The following is a 14,323-nucleotide window of genomic DNA, read 5'->3' as shown; positions in this document are numbered from 1 at the left end:
ATTTTCAAGGCTCTTTGGTACCCCCACACTAAATAATCCTGCTTTTCCTTAAGGTTTGGCCCAGGTGACAATGCACACAGTGCAACGAGATTTTGCCTCTGCTGTCTCCATTCTCTGGCCAGTTTCCAGGGAAGTCAATGTAATATTAATCCCCTGTGTTCAGTTCCCTTGGAACATGGATGAATGTTCAAAGACACTGAAAGGCTTCATCTGAATAAAGATGGGCATTTTATCAACACAAAGGAGCTGGGATGATTGGTGGATTGAGGAAAAGGTGCAATCAGAAAGTGCGCATAGAGAGACAAAATGGTGTGAAAGCAACCCCCCGGTGCACGCTGCCTTGCCTCCCCTCCTCTCCCACACCTGCAAGGAGCCACGTGCTAAGTGTGACGGGGCATAACGATTACGGCTGATTAGGAGGTGATGTGGAAAGAACAACTACAGGCCTAAATCTTATGTAAAGCCGACAGAAACTGGGCACCATCTGAATCCCGAGAAATCTCATCCCACACAGAGCTAAGAGTGGATTTCCAGAAATAATAAAGCAAATTCCAGCCACTAAATCCCAGTGGAACCCACATCTCTGACAGCCTTTCCAGATTCTTCCAGACAACAGCTTCTCTTGACCTTAACAGAAGTTGTGGCTTTCCTGAGAATTCAAATTCTTCTAAAATGGTAGCCTTTGCACTGATGGATTTTCTCTCACCTGCCCCAGGCTTGACAATGACCCTCTGCTCCTCAACAGTTAACTCCCTCCACTCTTTGCCCATCTGTTCCCAAGGACTTGGATATAAGAGGACCACCCCTCACAGCCCACATGCAGCTCAAAGCCTGATCTCAGAGGGAATTAAGGGAATTACGATAGTTTGTCATTTTTACTGCATTTTACTCGGTTCTCCCCAGGACCCCTGGGTCCGTGCAAGGATGCTGCTGTCTGCTCTCACCTTGGCACAGAGGGATTGCTTCGTTCCAGTGGAAGTAGCCTTGGGGGTGCTGGGAGCAGGTGGTGGTGCTGTGGCCGACGAGACGATAACCTGTGTCACACCCGAAGCGAACTGTGCTGCCGGGGTGCAGACCCGTCTGGCTGAGAATCAGCCCGTGGGCTGGCGGCTGCGGGAGGCTACAGTACGGAGCTGGAGAGAAGGGCAGAGGAAAAATAAATAAATCACTGGATGGGCTCTATCAAGACAAATCCCCTTCCCGTTCTCAGGGATTACACAGTGCTTACCATAACCTAAGGCTGCGCAAGGAACAGAACTTGTGATAGATAGATACAAAGTCAAAGTGGAAACGAGTGTAGAGCTACTATCCAAGTTTCACTCAGCTCTAGAAATAAAGAGTAATTTCTGATAATTAAATATTACTTAATTCATTTACTGAGCAAAGCCATTACTTATTTATGACATGCTGGCAAGTTCTCAACTCAGTTTTATAACTTTCATTAATTAAAGCTTGCTAAATTCCAAAAAATAGTAATTCATTTTAAGGAATTCTCAGCAAGCATTCAGTATCTGGCAGTGGTTTTGTGCTGAACGAGCAACCAGGACTCCCTGGTCCTGTTCCTCCGAGAGCTGTGGCAGAATGCCTGACCGGGACATGATGTGTTTTAAACAGTTTGCTGCAAATGCTGTAGCACAGTGACATGTCAGTCGTGTCTCAGGCACCAGGAAGCTCCTAACACAAGTTTTAATGTTTTGTGATGGTAACCTTCAAACATCTCAAAATGGCCTCATCATTCCAGAGATACAATGGTTTTGTAACACAGGAATCTTCACTGTGAATTGCATGGGATGGTTTCATGCATCCAGGGCCAAGTTGTCTGTGGTTATTGTATTTTTGGTTCTGAATTGTAACAGTGATGGAGGAAGCCCAGCCAGAGCTGTGAGGTTTTTTTTTGCTGGAAATAAACTCGCTTTCCCAAGCCTCACCAATCCCCACTGAGGCCTTAGAACAAGGCCAGCATTTTGTGCCCTCCCAGGCCTTGGCACCTTCTGCCACCACAGATGGCCTCTGCCCCTCTGCAGCAATTTTGTGGAGATCCTTCGCTGAGGAGATGACCACGTTTCTGGCAGAGGCATGCAGTCTCTGCTGGGTGCTTACCGAAGTAGCGGATTTTGAAGCCTTTTCTGTTGTAGGCATGATCAGAGGACCAACGGAGATAGACTTTGTTCCCACTGCTGGTAACAGTCAGAGGAGCAGAGTAGTTCCCACTCAGTGACAAGAGCAGAGGGCTCTGGCCAGAGGGACCTGTGAGGAAAGAGGAAGGGAACGAATAAAAGTCAAGGCTGACACACAGAAATTGTCACTCACACCCTCACGTGCCAGGGTGTGTTTCTGCAAGAAGAAACAGGTGCCTTTTGAAATCAGAGTGTGAGAGCTTCCACTTTACCATGAGTCCATGAACGACAGCTCATGCTTAGTGCTTGTTTTGTGAACATGAGCCCCAAAGAATACACCTGGCTCCCAGGAAAGCAACAGCAAACAAAAACCTGTTGACTGCAGTAAGACCAGGCTAAGACCAAGCTTCTGCTTCAGGCACTATGCCTTTAGCTCCAGTAAACGCAGAAGCTTCAGCAGGGAAAAATTACTTTACAGACGTCTGAAAATCAAATCAATGATATTTTCTTATTCAGAGAATCAATGAGACTTAGGAGGAGCTTTCTTTAAGTCCAGTGGAAGATTACAGGTGGTGGTGGGAAACTCTCCTCGCAATGCCCTGGGAACAGAGATTAACAACTAACACCTCTGCTGCCAGGCAAGTCAAACTAGAGAATCTCTTACCATCAAAGATTTCAAACTCATCGTATTGCTTCTCACTGAGGAAGTACTCGATGGTGAGGGAGATGTTATATCCAGGCTCTACCTTGACCACCCAAGAACAGGTCTGAAAGTGGGGGTAACTTCCCAGGAAGCTCTGGCTGAGGATCACACCGGTGGAGTCTGTCAGAACCTCGTTCATCGGGCAAGGCACTGAAGGAAGCATGAAGGAGAGACCAGAGAAAAATCTGTCTTTCTTGTGAAGTAAGGAAGGAAAAACAACTTACTATGGCCAAGGTCTATCTTCACGAGCCAAGTCAAGATAGAGCACAGCTCCCACCCACATCCTTTCACTGGACACCAAGATCCTTGTGGTTCATAGAGTCCCCAGATGCTGAAATAGGCTCTGACTGAAGCATGCCCTATTGTGCAAATTCAAGCAATTACCAAATTTAAAGGAAGGGGCAAAAAGCAACTACCCAAACAAAAACCTTCAACTGTCTTTGCATCATGGAACTAGAGGCTTATCCCAGGTCACCCATGGAGTTGTCAGCTAGGACATAACTCCAACTCCTTTCTCTAATCACTAGAGCCCATTCAGTGGAATTCTGGAAATATACAATCCATCTGAAAACCCAAAATAAAAAGGCCAACAATGCCCCAGGGGAGGAGGCTGACACACAAAGTGAGCAGAAAGCATAAAAAGAAAGGGATCTTTATTTATCCATAATTGTCTCTAAAACTCGGTGCAAACGCTGTACTTGTATTAACAGAAAATAGTCAGAACTATCCAGAAAGAACAGAGTATTCTTTCCAAATCCTTAATCCCATCAGTGATTTGTTGACCTCTGTAAATTGGTGGCCAGATGTAATTTAAGCAGTCCCTTTACCCCCAGGCTAACAACCATCAGTAAATAATTGAATGACCTCCGTTTCTCTCCTTCAGTTCATGCTATTTCACAGAGAATAAAGCTACAGAAAAATATCCTATTATATGGTAAAAATGTTCAGATAGGAGGGAATGAAGTAGATGAAATAATCACGGTTGGAGCGAACAAAAGTACCAGCAGGAATCCAAAGGATAAATAAGGTAACATGGCAGCACAGAAACATCTCTGGGAGCCCTCCTGAGCAGCAGCAAGGTGTACAATGCAGTGTGTGCTCGGGGCATTCATTTTTCTCCCATGTAATACATTCGGTGGCACTAATAGAGAAGCTGTTCCTCGTGGGATCACCTCGCTGGAGGAGCGCACTTAGCTGCAGCCTGCTCTTCCCTGCTTTGGCTGTTCGTGTGTCTCTGGCAAGCTGTCAGCGCAGAATCCTCCTCCCCCTCCCACGGTAAGGACGTCCGGGTGGCTGTTTAATGACATCGCAAAGGCAGCCAGACGTGCGGTGTGTCAGCCCTCTCTGCTCAGCAAGATTTCACTCAGTCTCCCTTCAGCAAGCACGAGCTTAAAGCACCTCCTGACTTCATGCCTTGGGGCGTAATTCGGGAGCACCCAACAAGAGGCAGAGCCGCCCCCCCATATGCAGAGAGCCTGCAAATCCCCCATGAGCTGTCAGAGAGAGGAATTCTCCCTGTTATTTATCATGGAGCTGCTGCAGTAAGCCACCCAGGGAATTTCTCACTGCTGTTTGCTTGTTGCAGAGCCAAGGTGCAGGGTCCTGTGCTGCAGGGGGCAGGTAGGGAGAGGAGCCTTTCCCTGCACAGAGGTGCCTCGCTACCCTCCTCACCAGGCTCTGCTTTTGTAATAGTGCGACCCCAGAGGTCTGAAAATGTGGTATGTGCAAGGAAACTTCCCCCAGCTGCCATCCATTGCTGCCTCTTTTGCAGCAGTCTGTGGGGGAGAAAGCTCCGGCTGCCTCTCTGCGCCCCCAGGCTTTACCTTCACAGGTGGGTGGGGGTCCTTCAAACTGAAGATGGGTGCCCAGCTTGCAGGTCAGGATTTCATTTCCGATCAACGTGAAGCCAGGCAGACATCGGTACCTCACGATGTCACCTACAGACAGAAAGAGAAAACATCTTGACCGAGCAGAAGGATCAAGTCATTAAGGCCCGAGGAGAGGGCAGCACGGCCAGCAGGGACCTCTTGATCCAGCTTCTGCCATCAAGGCTACCTCCAGGCTGTGTGGCTCAGGCTGCGTATGTTTCACTTTGGATTTCTGGATGTTTTTGGAGCATTTTACAGACGTGCAGGTCAGGCCATCCCACCCACTTCCCTGCCTGCTCGGGTGCCCCCAGCTCTTCATGCCATGCTGCCCCCAGCTCCGCTTGCTACGCGCCGACACAGACTGGGCAGACACAGAAGGCAGGGAAAGGCACGCTGTGCCTCGTTTGTGATAAACCACTGTCACATCGCTGAGACTGTTTTGATTTCTGCTAGCTATTTGGGTGAAGACTTTCCTCAGAGCAGGCAGGTGAGAAAAGCTGCTTTTAAAAAAATCACAGCTACTTCACTGGTTGCGGGCGTAATGTGGATGTAACCGTGAAAAGCAGCAAAAATACAAAAGGCAGTCGGTATGGGTGAAAGGTTCTCAAAAAAAATAAAAATAGTAGTGGCCTCTAAGCTTCTCCACAAGGCATTGTTTGAAACACCTGAAATGCGTGAAGGCCAAAAACTAGTATTGTGGCAAAGATCTCTGAGCACTTCCAAGCAAGCTCTGGGCTTTCACAAAAGACAAACCACTTCTGCACTGACCAAGAGGAAAAGTCTTGGGACAACGAGGTCAATTTGACTCCGTGTGGAGTCAGCTGCTGAGCAGGGTCACGCACGCCTCCCCACAGCACACAATTACATGGGTGGAGAGGTCTCCTGGAGCCCCAGATTTGGGGTGCCATCCCCTGGACATGACGTGTGTCTGTGTGTCCTCCCCCAGGTATTCCCAGTGGCTGGGGACAGGCAGGGAAGGAGGGCTAAGGGGACCACGGGAGGCTACCTATGTTAAACTCCTCGTTCTCGGTGATGACTTCTGCATTGGGAACGATGGTCGGAGGCTGACATCTGAAGAGCTGGTAGGCTGAAAGACAGCAAAGGCAGAACAGTAAATTAAGCTGGGGACGACTGTCTCGGTGCCAAGCACACCAGACATCAGAGCAAATCCTCTCTCAACATGCAGAAGGAATTGGCAAAAATGCAACTAGCCCTTTCCCCTTCCAAGCCCTAGAGAGATTCTCCAGTTGTTTGTGCCCCAGTGCAGCTTTCTCCAGTTTTTTACATCTGACAGTAAACGCATTTTCATCATTCTGGGGATGTACAGTACCCAGACACTGATAGTCTGTTTCGATGAACACTGAATGATGAGTGACTGGTGCTGCCATGAAGCAATGGCACTGTCTTTTGGGATACTAAGAGAGAAGATCTTTGTGACCCTCAGCAGAATTAGGTCAATCACAGAAGTGTGCAGGACTGCTCCAGCATTAAGTAAATTGCAATAATTATTCAGGGAATTTCATCTTCACCGCCTGTCCTTGAACACAGAATTAAATACCCAATAATTTATTTTTAACCTGGAATTATTCATTAATTTCATCTGCAAATAATTCCAGGAGTGCAAATGGTTTCAGCTGCAAATTCTGAACGTAGCTCAAAGTTCACGAAGTGACCTGGGCATGGTTCGTGTCAGTGCCTCGCATAAAGCAAAGCAGCTCAGACACTGCACTCTCACCCAGTTCGGTGTTTCTTCAGGAGTACCGTGGGGCTAAATGGGAACAAGGATTCGAGTCGAGGAGCAGAAAATTTCCTATGACTCACGCACCTGCCCAAATACACTGCAAATACCAAATTCCCCATCAAAAATTAAAGATGAGCAAACACTGAGCAAAACAAATGTACTGCTTACGAGTATATGGGTGCATAAGGCTTGAGAACTGTGCTGCTTATGAAAATAAACACACGAGAGCTGTGAGCATGGTTAAATTGAAAAAAATGGTACTGGGATCGAAATGAATATTAATGAAAGACATTTTCTGCTATTTGCTCAGCACTTCTCTGAATCTTTGCTCCCCCCGCACCTGACCCTGGACAAGCATAACTTCCTCTGAAATTTATATCAGCCCTTTAATTTAAGATACTGGAGCTCAAGCTGCCACTGAATATTAATTCTTACTAACTCCACTATGTTGAACTCTTCACACAACAGCAAAGCTGGCAGCAACCTTAATGAGGCTTATGATAATGCTTAAACACACATGTAAAGAAGTCGACTCCCATCCTCTCACCCCAATTCCCCTGCCCCCTAAAGTGGGGAAGAAGAGTATTTCCCCAAAAGCTGCATGGAAAAATGTGACATTTACAGGGTGTGGGACAGGGCTGGGGGGGTTGCAGCTGTTTTTGGGTTACTGGAAGGGATGGGGGCATGATCCTAAGTGTGTGAAGGGGAGGAAAAAACACACTGCTACAGTGAGCTCAACTCTAGCAGGGGGAGCAAAGGGAGGTGCCAGCTCTGTTGTTATCAGCATCTGTGTGGTGCAAAAAATGGTTCTGTGAATATTAACTTTAAAAAAAAAGAAAAAAAGGGTGTGGTGGGGGAGGCCCAGATTGGCCAAAATTTTCAAAACTGCCTGAAAAGCAGGAGATAGGGCAGTGGGGGAGAACCCTTCTGTTCCACAGCAAAGAGCCATCCCAGCAGGGGACACACTGGCTGGCAATCTTTTAAACAGATGTTTGACAGCGGGGCAAAGGGGAACCAGTAATAAAAATTTAGATTAAATGCTATTTAAAAAGTGCTTGACAGCATCTGTTGAAACAGAAAGATAACCCAGCATTTACAGCATTAATTTCCTCTCCTTAATGGACCATATTTCAATAAATGTGTGGTTAAGGTGGCTTCAGCATATGGGTGATACAGCACCAGCGAAGCTCCTTAAAACAGAACCTCCATTTGTTCTTACTGGGACAAAACAAGAGCCCTGTCCTTGAAACCGCTCTGGGACCCCCTGAGTTACTGTGCCATAAAACCCCTTCCCATCGCAGTCACACATCACTTCGAGCTGGCACCTGGACTAACCCGATAAATAACGGGTGCAACAGCATCATTTTTCAAGGGATGCTACTGAGTCTTCAAGCTCTCTGAATCATTCCTTTGTTTCCCTTCCTCCACCCTAAGGAAACATTTCTTTGCAGGCATTTAAAAGGGCAGCAGTTCTCTGACAGGGTGCTGCTGATTTCCACCGCATGGGGAGAGACAACTGAAAGCTGGAAGAGGATGCCCATGGCCTAGATCTGCCACTATGCAGATATTAAAGCATACACTGCTACGGATCCCGAGGAAATTCCATTTCCTGCAGTTACACCCCAAAGAGCAAACCAAAGATGTAACTGACTGCACTGCCTGATCCCTGTGAACCCTTCTCCCAGCTCTTTGGGGTACAAGGCACTTCATGCAGGATGAGAGCCAAGAGAAGAATCTCACTGCAACAACCACCACCAGTTAAATCTGTGGGGTTAGGCTTTATCCTAAAGTCCCGTGCATAAAGGGACCAATAAACCCATAAGTGCTGCTTTACTAAAAGGCCAAGCAGTTGTTGGAGTGCCCATCTGGTTAACGGGCTGGAAACGAGTGCTGGCGGTGCTGATCCCTACCAGCACAAACTCCAGACCCCCCCTGCCTGGAATGCCCACGAATGGCTGCAGACCCCAGATCAACCAGCAGCTAAAAAAGCCTCACTATGAAGGGCTATCAAGGCTAGAGAACAGTGACATATGCTGATGGGCTCTAAGCACAGCAATGACAGTATCTAATTCATATTACAGAAGGAAGCATTCACTGAACTGCAGCAGTGTTTACGTACCGCTCATTCCTGAGCCAAACTGCCTAACCCATATTTTTTTGCATAACTGTTATATACGCACCATTGTCTAGTAATATAAATCTTACAGTGTTTTGCAGCAGCAAACCAATTCCCTCCGAAGCCTAGCAAGCATTCTTTAAATTCAGCCTATCTGTATAATACTCGCCTTTTGGAACTGAGCGTGAGCTAAAACATTCTGCACAGATTCATCGTGTAATTCATGTTCGACTTTGTTGAAGTTGCTGCAAGCAAATTACCAAAGCACGAGGAGGTCTCCATTTGCACTTTCCAAAATCCCAGTACTGCTGTAGCAACTTGTTAGCTAATCCAATTTAAAATTGGGCTCTCGTTTAGTGGCGGAAAGCAAATGCTCTCATTTTGATGTTATACCCAACATCTCTCTCTCTCTGGTGTGAGCTGCACTCACACCAAAGAATCCCCAAATAATTCACGGATTTACAAAATCATTTTCCTCCCCAGAGAATTAAAGTCACCTCTCAGCTGGAACATAGTTGTCATTTAAAATGGGACAGCAGGATGATCTAATTGGTTTAGCATGGCATTGGAAAGACAATACCGTATCCAGCGAAAATTGCAGAGAAGATTTTTAAGTAAGCAAAGTGGAGCTATCCCATAATGGGATCTGCCACGGAGAGGACAGTATTTACAGCATCACCTTGAGAGAGGCACAGGATTGGCATGGCTGTTGGTTTGCAGGCACTTGATCTGTGCTTGAATTATCACAACGTTACAGATGGATTTCCACGTCTGCCCAGACTGTGGGACATCTTGCCAGCACTTACTTGTCTGCCTAAGAGACTTTCAGTCTCAAACCTGTGAAAACCACACCCCATTGCAGAAGACTTCAGGTAAAAGCATATTTTTTCCATAAATTCTCTTCCTTAGAACTAGGTCTCCCCACAACAAACCACAACTGATCCATGCCCCTCCATATCCCACAGGCAGGTATAATGCACGCTCAGGAAGCAACACTGACCGTAGAAATAAATGGCAAAAATCCCCCCGTTGGCTGCATCGCTGTGGAATTTCATCAGGACCTGGTTGGAAGAGCTTTGGGCTGACTTCTTAGCAGAGTTGCCAGTGAACACACCAAGCTGTGGGGCTGTTTGCTGTGGACCATCCCTAAAATCGTAGGTCAGAAACACAAGAAAAAGCATTAGTATACATCTTTCATCATAGGCATCAACCAAGCTCCTACACTGCATGCATAGAAACTTTTTCTGTTCTTTCCTCCTCATCCTCCTTCTTTTTCTTCATCTGTATTACTGTATCCCTAGAGAGCTGACCTGGGCCCCCAGCCCCTCTCCCCACTCCTTTATGACAGGATGATCTCCTCTGGCAGCACAGTGCTGGCCCAACAGATAACTGCAAGCACAAACTTTATTTTTAACCTCAGAACTTGAAGAATTAGGGCCAGTTTTCCGAAGAAGTTTCGCTCTGTTTGCACAGTGGACAGTGAGATATTTTGAAAGTCAGCTATTGATCTAGTGCTACAAGCTCAAGAATCCCCGCACTGCAGCAAGGGATGCTCCGTGCATCTGCCATTTCTTGCAGAAATGAAGCCTTGGTAGCAGCCCTGGTCAGTCCTCATGCCTCTGCTGTACTCACCAAATCGTGATGAAATCATTGTAGGGCTCTGTTTGCAGCAGAGTGAAGTTGAGATGGATCCCATAGCCCACAGGCACCGTAAGGAGCCAAGTGCAGTCCTGGGAATTGGGGTACTGGTTGGGGAAGCCAGGAGAGTAAACCGTACCGTTCTGGGTGGTGACGTTGCCCCCGCAAGGCACTGCAGGTAATCAAACACAAACCTAATTAACAAATACCCCAAAACAGTAACTCACAAAGATCTCCTATTTCCCATTTTTCTTTTTTTTTTCTTTTCTTTTTTTTTTTTTTTTTTTTTTTCCTTTTGGGCAGAATACAGGTGGATCCAGCCCCAGAACCTCAGCCGACCTTGCCATGAATAATTCGTATCTGTCACTACTACATCTAACCTTTTCAACTTAATTCCATTAGAATAAATTTGTTAAGTGCTCCTGAGCTGAAAGGAGACTGTCAGGGTGTTTTGTACAGATGCGATAGCCAGGTGCACAAACAAACTCCATCTTATACCCTCGGAAAAGTCTTTGGGCTCCACCAGCTGTTTGCACCCATGCATGGAAGATACAGCTCCTGACCAGATCCCACCAGTGGGCAAATCTATTCACCCGCTCACGCAGCGTGGCCTGGACCAGAACCACGGAGCAGCTGGCTGCTCACAGATCGCTTCTAAGCAGGGGGGAAATGAGGATTTATTTGTAAAACAGAAGCATCCAATTCATTAATCAAGACGACAGCTCTGTTGCACTAGGTATCTTCCAGGTCTAAAACAAACTTGCAAACTACAGAGACGTAACTAGGAACAGCCTGGGCAGTGAAAAAGAGAGACAGAGAGATGACATCCTGCTGATGGCAGTGCAGGAGGGCCACAGCAAGTCCCTGGGTGCAGAAATCCCATGTACAAGCACCAGCCTCTGGACCTCCCTGGCACAGTTGTGTAGGTGAATGATAATGTCTGCAGCACATTGCTGACAGCCTGCAACGACCAAAGGCACGTGCACAGGGTAAGTGCAGTGCCGTCTGCCTCAGCCAGCTCCATTTTAGGAGCCACACTGCTGTATTATCCTTGGCTTAGGTTATTGCATTCTTCCTCCCAGTACACATTTTTAATTCGGGCTCGGTGCTACAGTACCATACAGCACCACACACTCCTCCTCATACAGGAGCAGCCCCACAGACCTCCACCACTCTGGACATGACTCGATGTGCCAGATGTGAAGCTAGAGCCAGGCTCCAAATATTTACTGCCTAGTTCTGCTCTGCCTACTCACGTAGTCTGTCAAGCTGAGAAAAGCATGTGTATTTATATAAATCCACACGCTCATTTTCCTAAACAAACACCCAAGGAACCTTGGAGGCTGAGCTCCTTTCCACCCTGCGCAGCAGGCAGCCTGCTGATCGCTGGAAAAACTCCCTGGGGTGCTGCTGGAAACCTCAAGCTTCCGTGCATTTATTTTAGAATTACAACTCTTTTAATTAAAAGGGCTTTCAGCTGTGACCTATGTGGGGAAGGTGAGGTGGTTAGCCTAAGGCAGAGAGACATCGCTGCTTGCTGCTATGCAAAAATGGGCCGCCCAGCTTGGCTGCATCTCTGGAAACAGCGAGAAAGTTCTGCACTGACTTCAGCAGCACTTAACAGCCCAGCGGATGTGCACAAAGAGGGAAAAAAAAGCAAATGGCCCAAAGTGTGCCTAACCCCTCGCCCCTTTGTTCCGTCAGGAGTGCTGCTGAACAAGGAAGCTACTTAAACACAGTAGTAAGGAATAAGGACTGCGTGGTTGTAGCTGGCAGAGCTGATGCCAGAGGTAAATAAGGGCATAATCCTGCTGCCACCCAGCCGTGAGCCCTACCAGCAGCACACCAGGTACTCAGCCAGCGCGCTGAGCGCCGAACAATTTCTCAACTCATGCACATCTCTGTTGCGTTGCTGCAGCCACTGAAGAGCAGCTGAGGATCCGGTTCTTTATGCTTTGCATTCTCTAGAGTTCAAGGACTTAGGACTTGAAAGCAGCACAGCATCAGCCCTCCCTCTCTTTCCCCAGCACACAGCTCTTGCAGACCAAGTGCTGGAGGGAGGCCGGGATAAGGGTCAGTGCTCCTGGGAAGTGCAGTGGAAATCTTCAATAAGCAACCTTGAATTTCTTAAGGGTTCACACGAAACCTTTCTAAAGTAAACCACACAACACTCAGCCCACTGGTCCAAAGAATAAAAAGACTGAAACAGCCCTTCTGGGGTTTGAAAAGAGAACCTGGACATTGGAGCTTCGATGCCTACAACATCGATTGACCCCCTTTGGGCAGCAGGGTCCTCCCAGCGCACCTGGTCTTCAAGAAACAGAGATTGCTCAAGACTACAAGAACTGTTGGGTTGTTTTCCCAATATCGCCACACTAAGAAGACAAGACAGGGGCACAGTCTTCCCACACTAGGAGTCCCCAGAGCCGCAAGGGTCTTTTACCAGGGACGCAGCGTGGCAGCGAGTGCTAAGGGCACTGCAGCCCAGCAGGAGAAGCTGTGCTCACAGACAGCAGGGCTGATCAAAGCCTCTCTTCTCTACCTGATTATTGAGGCACACTGGCTCATCATAAAAATGTTGACTTTGATAGTTGTTTGACTTGGCAAAAGGCAAGAACCTTACCGAGGACAATAAAACACTGTTCTAACCATGCTCAGTGTCAGCACGAAACTGTGGGCTGGTAAACGAGGGGAAGTAAAAGGTGCAAAGAAAAACAGAAAGAGTCATTTCTACAAGCTGTAAACCTGACAATGCATCAGCAGTCGTTTAACAGGGCCAACACAGCAACAATGGTTTTTGTTTGTTGTAAGCACAGAAAACAAATGTCATAGCTGCTATGCATGAGAGCAGAGGAGCTGTCTGGGAAACATCTGTGAGGAGCTCACCACAGGTCTTGCAGTACAATTTCTGTGTTCCCCAAAGCAGTCTGCACACGTGGGCATGTGAAAATCAATGAAGTCTAGATTTTTTCTCTCAGGGTGAGCCCAAAGCCATACCTTCACACCTGGGCAATGGGTGATCCCAGTTCCTGTTGGTGCCGTGCTGACACGTCAGGACAGGGTGCCCGATCAGCTGGTACCCAGGCAGACACTCGAAAGAGATGGACTGGCCAACGTTGTAACCAGCTCCTCTCACAACGCCGTTGGCAAAAGGTTCAGGGTCAGGGCACTCCTGCAGCTCGTAGGCTGGAAAAAAAAACAAAGTGGAATGTTTCATAGTTATATTTTCTCATAGAAGCATGAACAGTACACTCATCATGCTGCTTGGCTACTTCCTCCTTGTACAATGACTTAATTGAAAGAGATAAAACTTTAATGAACCATGCACACATCTGCATGGAGGATGAGGGACAATCCTGCTGCTGCTTCATGCTAGCCTCAGATGTGAGCACTTGTGCCCACCCTGGTCCTCTGGAGTTTGCATGCAGAGGTTTACCCCGCACTTCACTTCTAATTGGGAAATCTGCCTTGTTTTTCAACAAAATGTGGACGATCCCGATGATGAATGCGAGTCAAGCAGTTAGCATGTTCCACCTGGCATTACAAATTACTGGTCAGCCTTGCTGGAGCTCATTTGCATAGCAATTTCCATGAGATTACCCAGAGTGCCTCACCGAGCACATTCCTTCCGAAATTGTGCAGCAGCGCATGAATTATATGGTGCATGAACAGGACAGCCAAGGCAAAATTAATGTTTTCAATTAAGTATGAGTAGCGGCTTTTATTGCTATTTCTGGGGAGTCAGCCCTTTGTCAGTCCTTGGCTACAGCACATGGCTGGAGACACGTGCTCCATCTTCCCCACTCCTCAGATCTCTCTCCCAGACAAGCTGGGCTGTTTGGCTCCCAGCTGCTGCAGAGCGAAGCCTGTCCTGCTTATCTTCAGTGTGGAGCACCCCATCTGCCCTTGGTGTCCTTTGCCCATATTCCCAGGTGGACAAAGGGGACCGAAGGATTTTGCAGAGAGCCCATTCAAGGTAGGGCTGTGGATCAAGCGGGATCACGTCCTCTTTCAGCAGGGTAAAGACCCGAAGGCAGCCTCAATCCAGCACCTTCAAAGAGCAGCAAATCCAGTAAGAGGGGCACTTGCAGGGCCTTGCTCTGCTGGCTGCAGAGACTGCAGCAGCTGCAGCTCAGAGGA

At 47.5% G+C, this 14,323-nt stretch overlaps 1 protein-coding gene across 12 annotated transcripts in view; it reads right to left on the bottom strand.

Moving 5' to 3' along the window:
- CSMD2 (CUB and Sushi multiple domains 2) overlaps positions 1–14,323 on the bottom strand; it is a 322,375-nt gene that overhangs the window by 41,238 nt on the left and 266,814 nt on the right. For all 12 annotated transcript variants that reach the window (XM_068657555.1, XM_068657554.1, XM_068657553.1 and 9 more), the window contains 8 exons: positions 13,181–13,369; positions 10,178–10,355; positions 9,546–9,691; positions 5,695–5,775; positions 4,644–4,757; positions 2,782–2,970; positions 2,101–2,247; positions 945–1,133 (listed from right to left, as the gene is read on the bottom strand). In XM_068657555.1, coding sequence (XP_068513656.1) covers positions 945–1,133; positions 2,101–2,247; positions 2,782–2,970; positions 4,644–4,757; positions 5,695–5,775; positions 9,546–9,691; positions 10,178–10,355; positions 13,181–13,369 — 1,233 coding nt within the window. The remainder of the gene's footprint in view (positions 1–944; positions 1,134–2,100; positions 2,248–2,781; positions 2,971–4,643; positions 4,758–5,694; positions 5,776–9,545; positions 9,692–10,177; positions 10,356–13,180; positions 13,370–14,323) is intronic.

This window comes from Anas acuta, chromosome 21 (genome assembly GCF_963932015.1).
Source record: "Anas acuta chromosome 21, bAnaAcu1.1, whole genome shotgun sequence".
Classification (NCBI taxonomy): Eukaryota; Metazoa; Chordata; class Aves; order Anseriformes; family Anatidae; genus Anas; species Anas acuta.
Note: the sequence above shows the minus strand (reverse complement) of the source record. Positions and strands in the feature narration are given on the sequence as shown.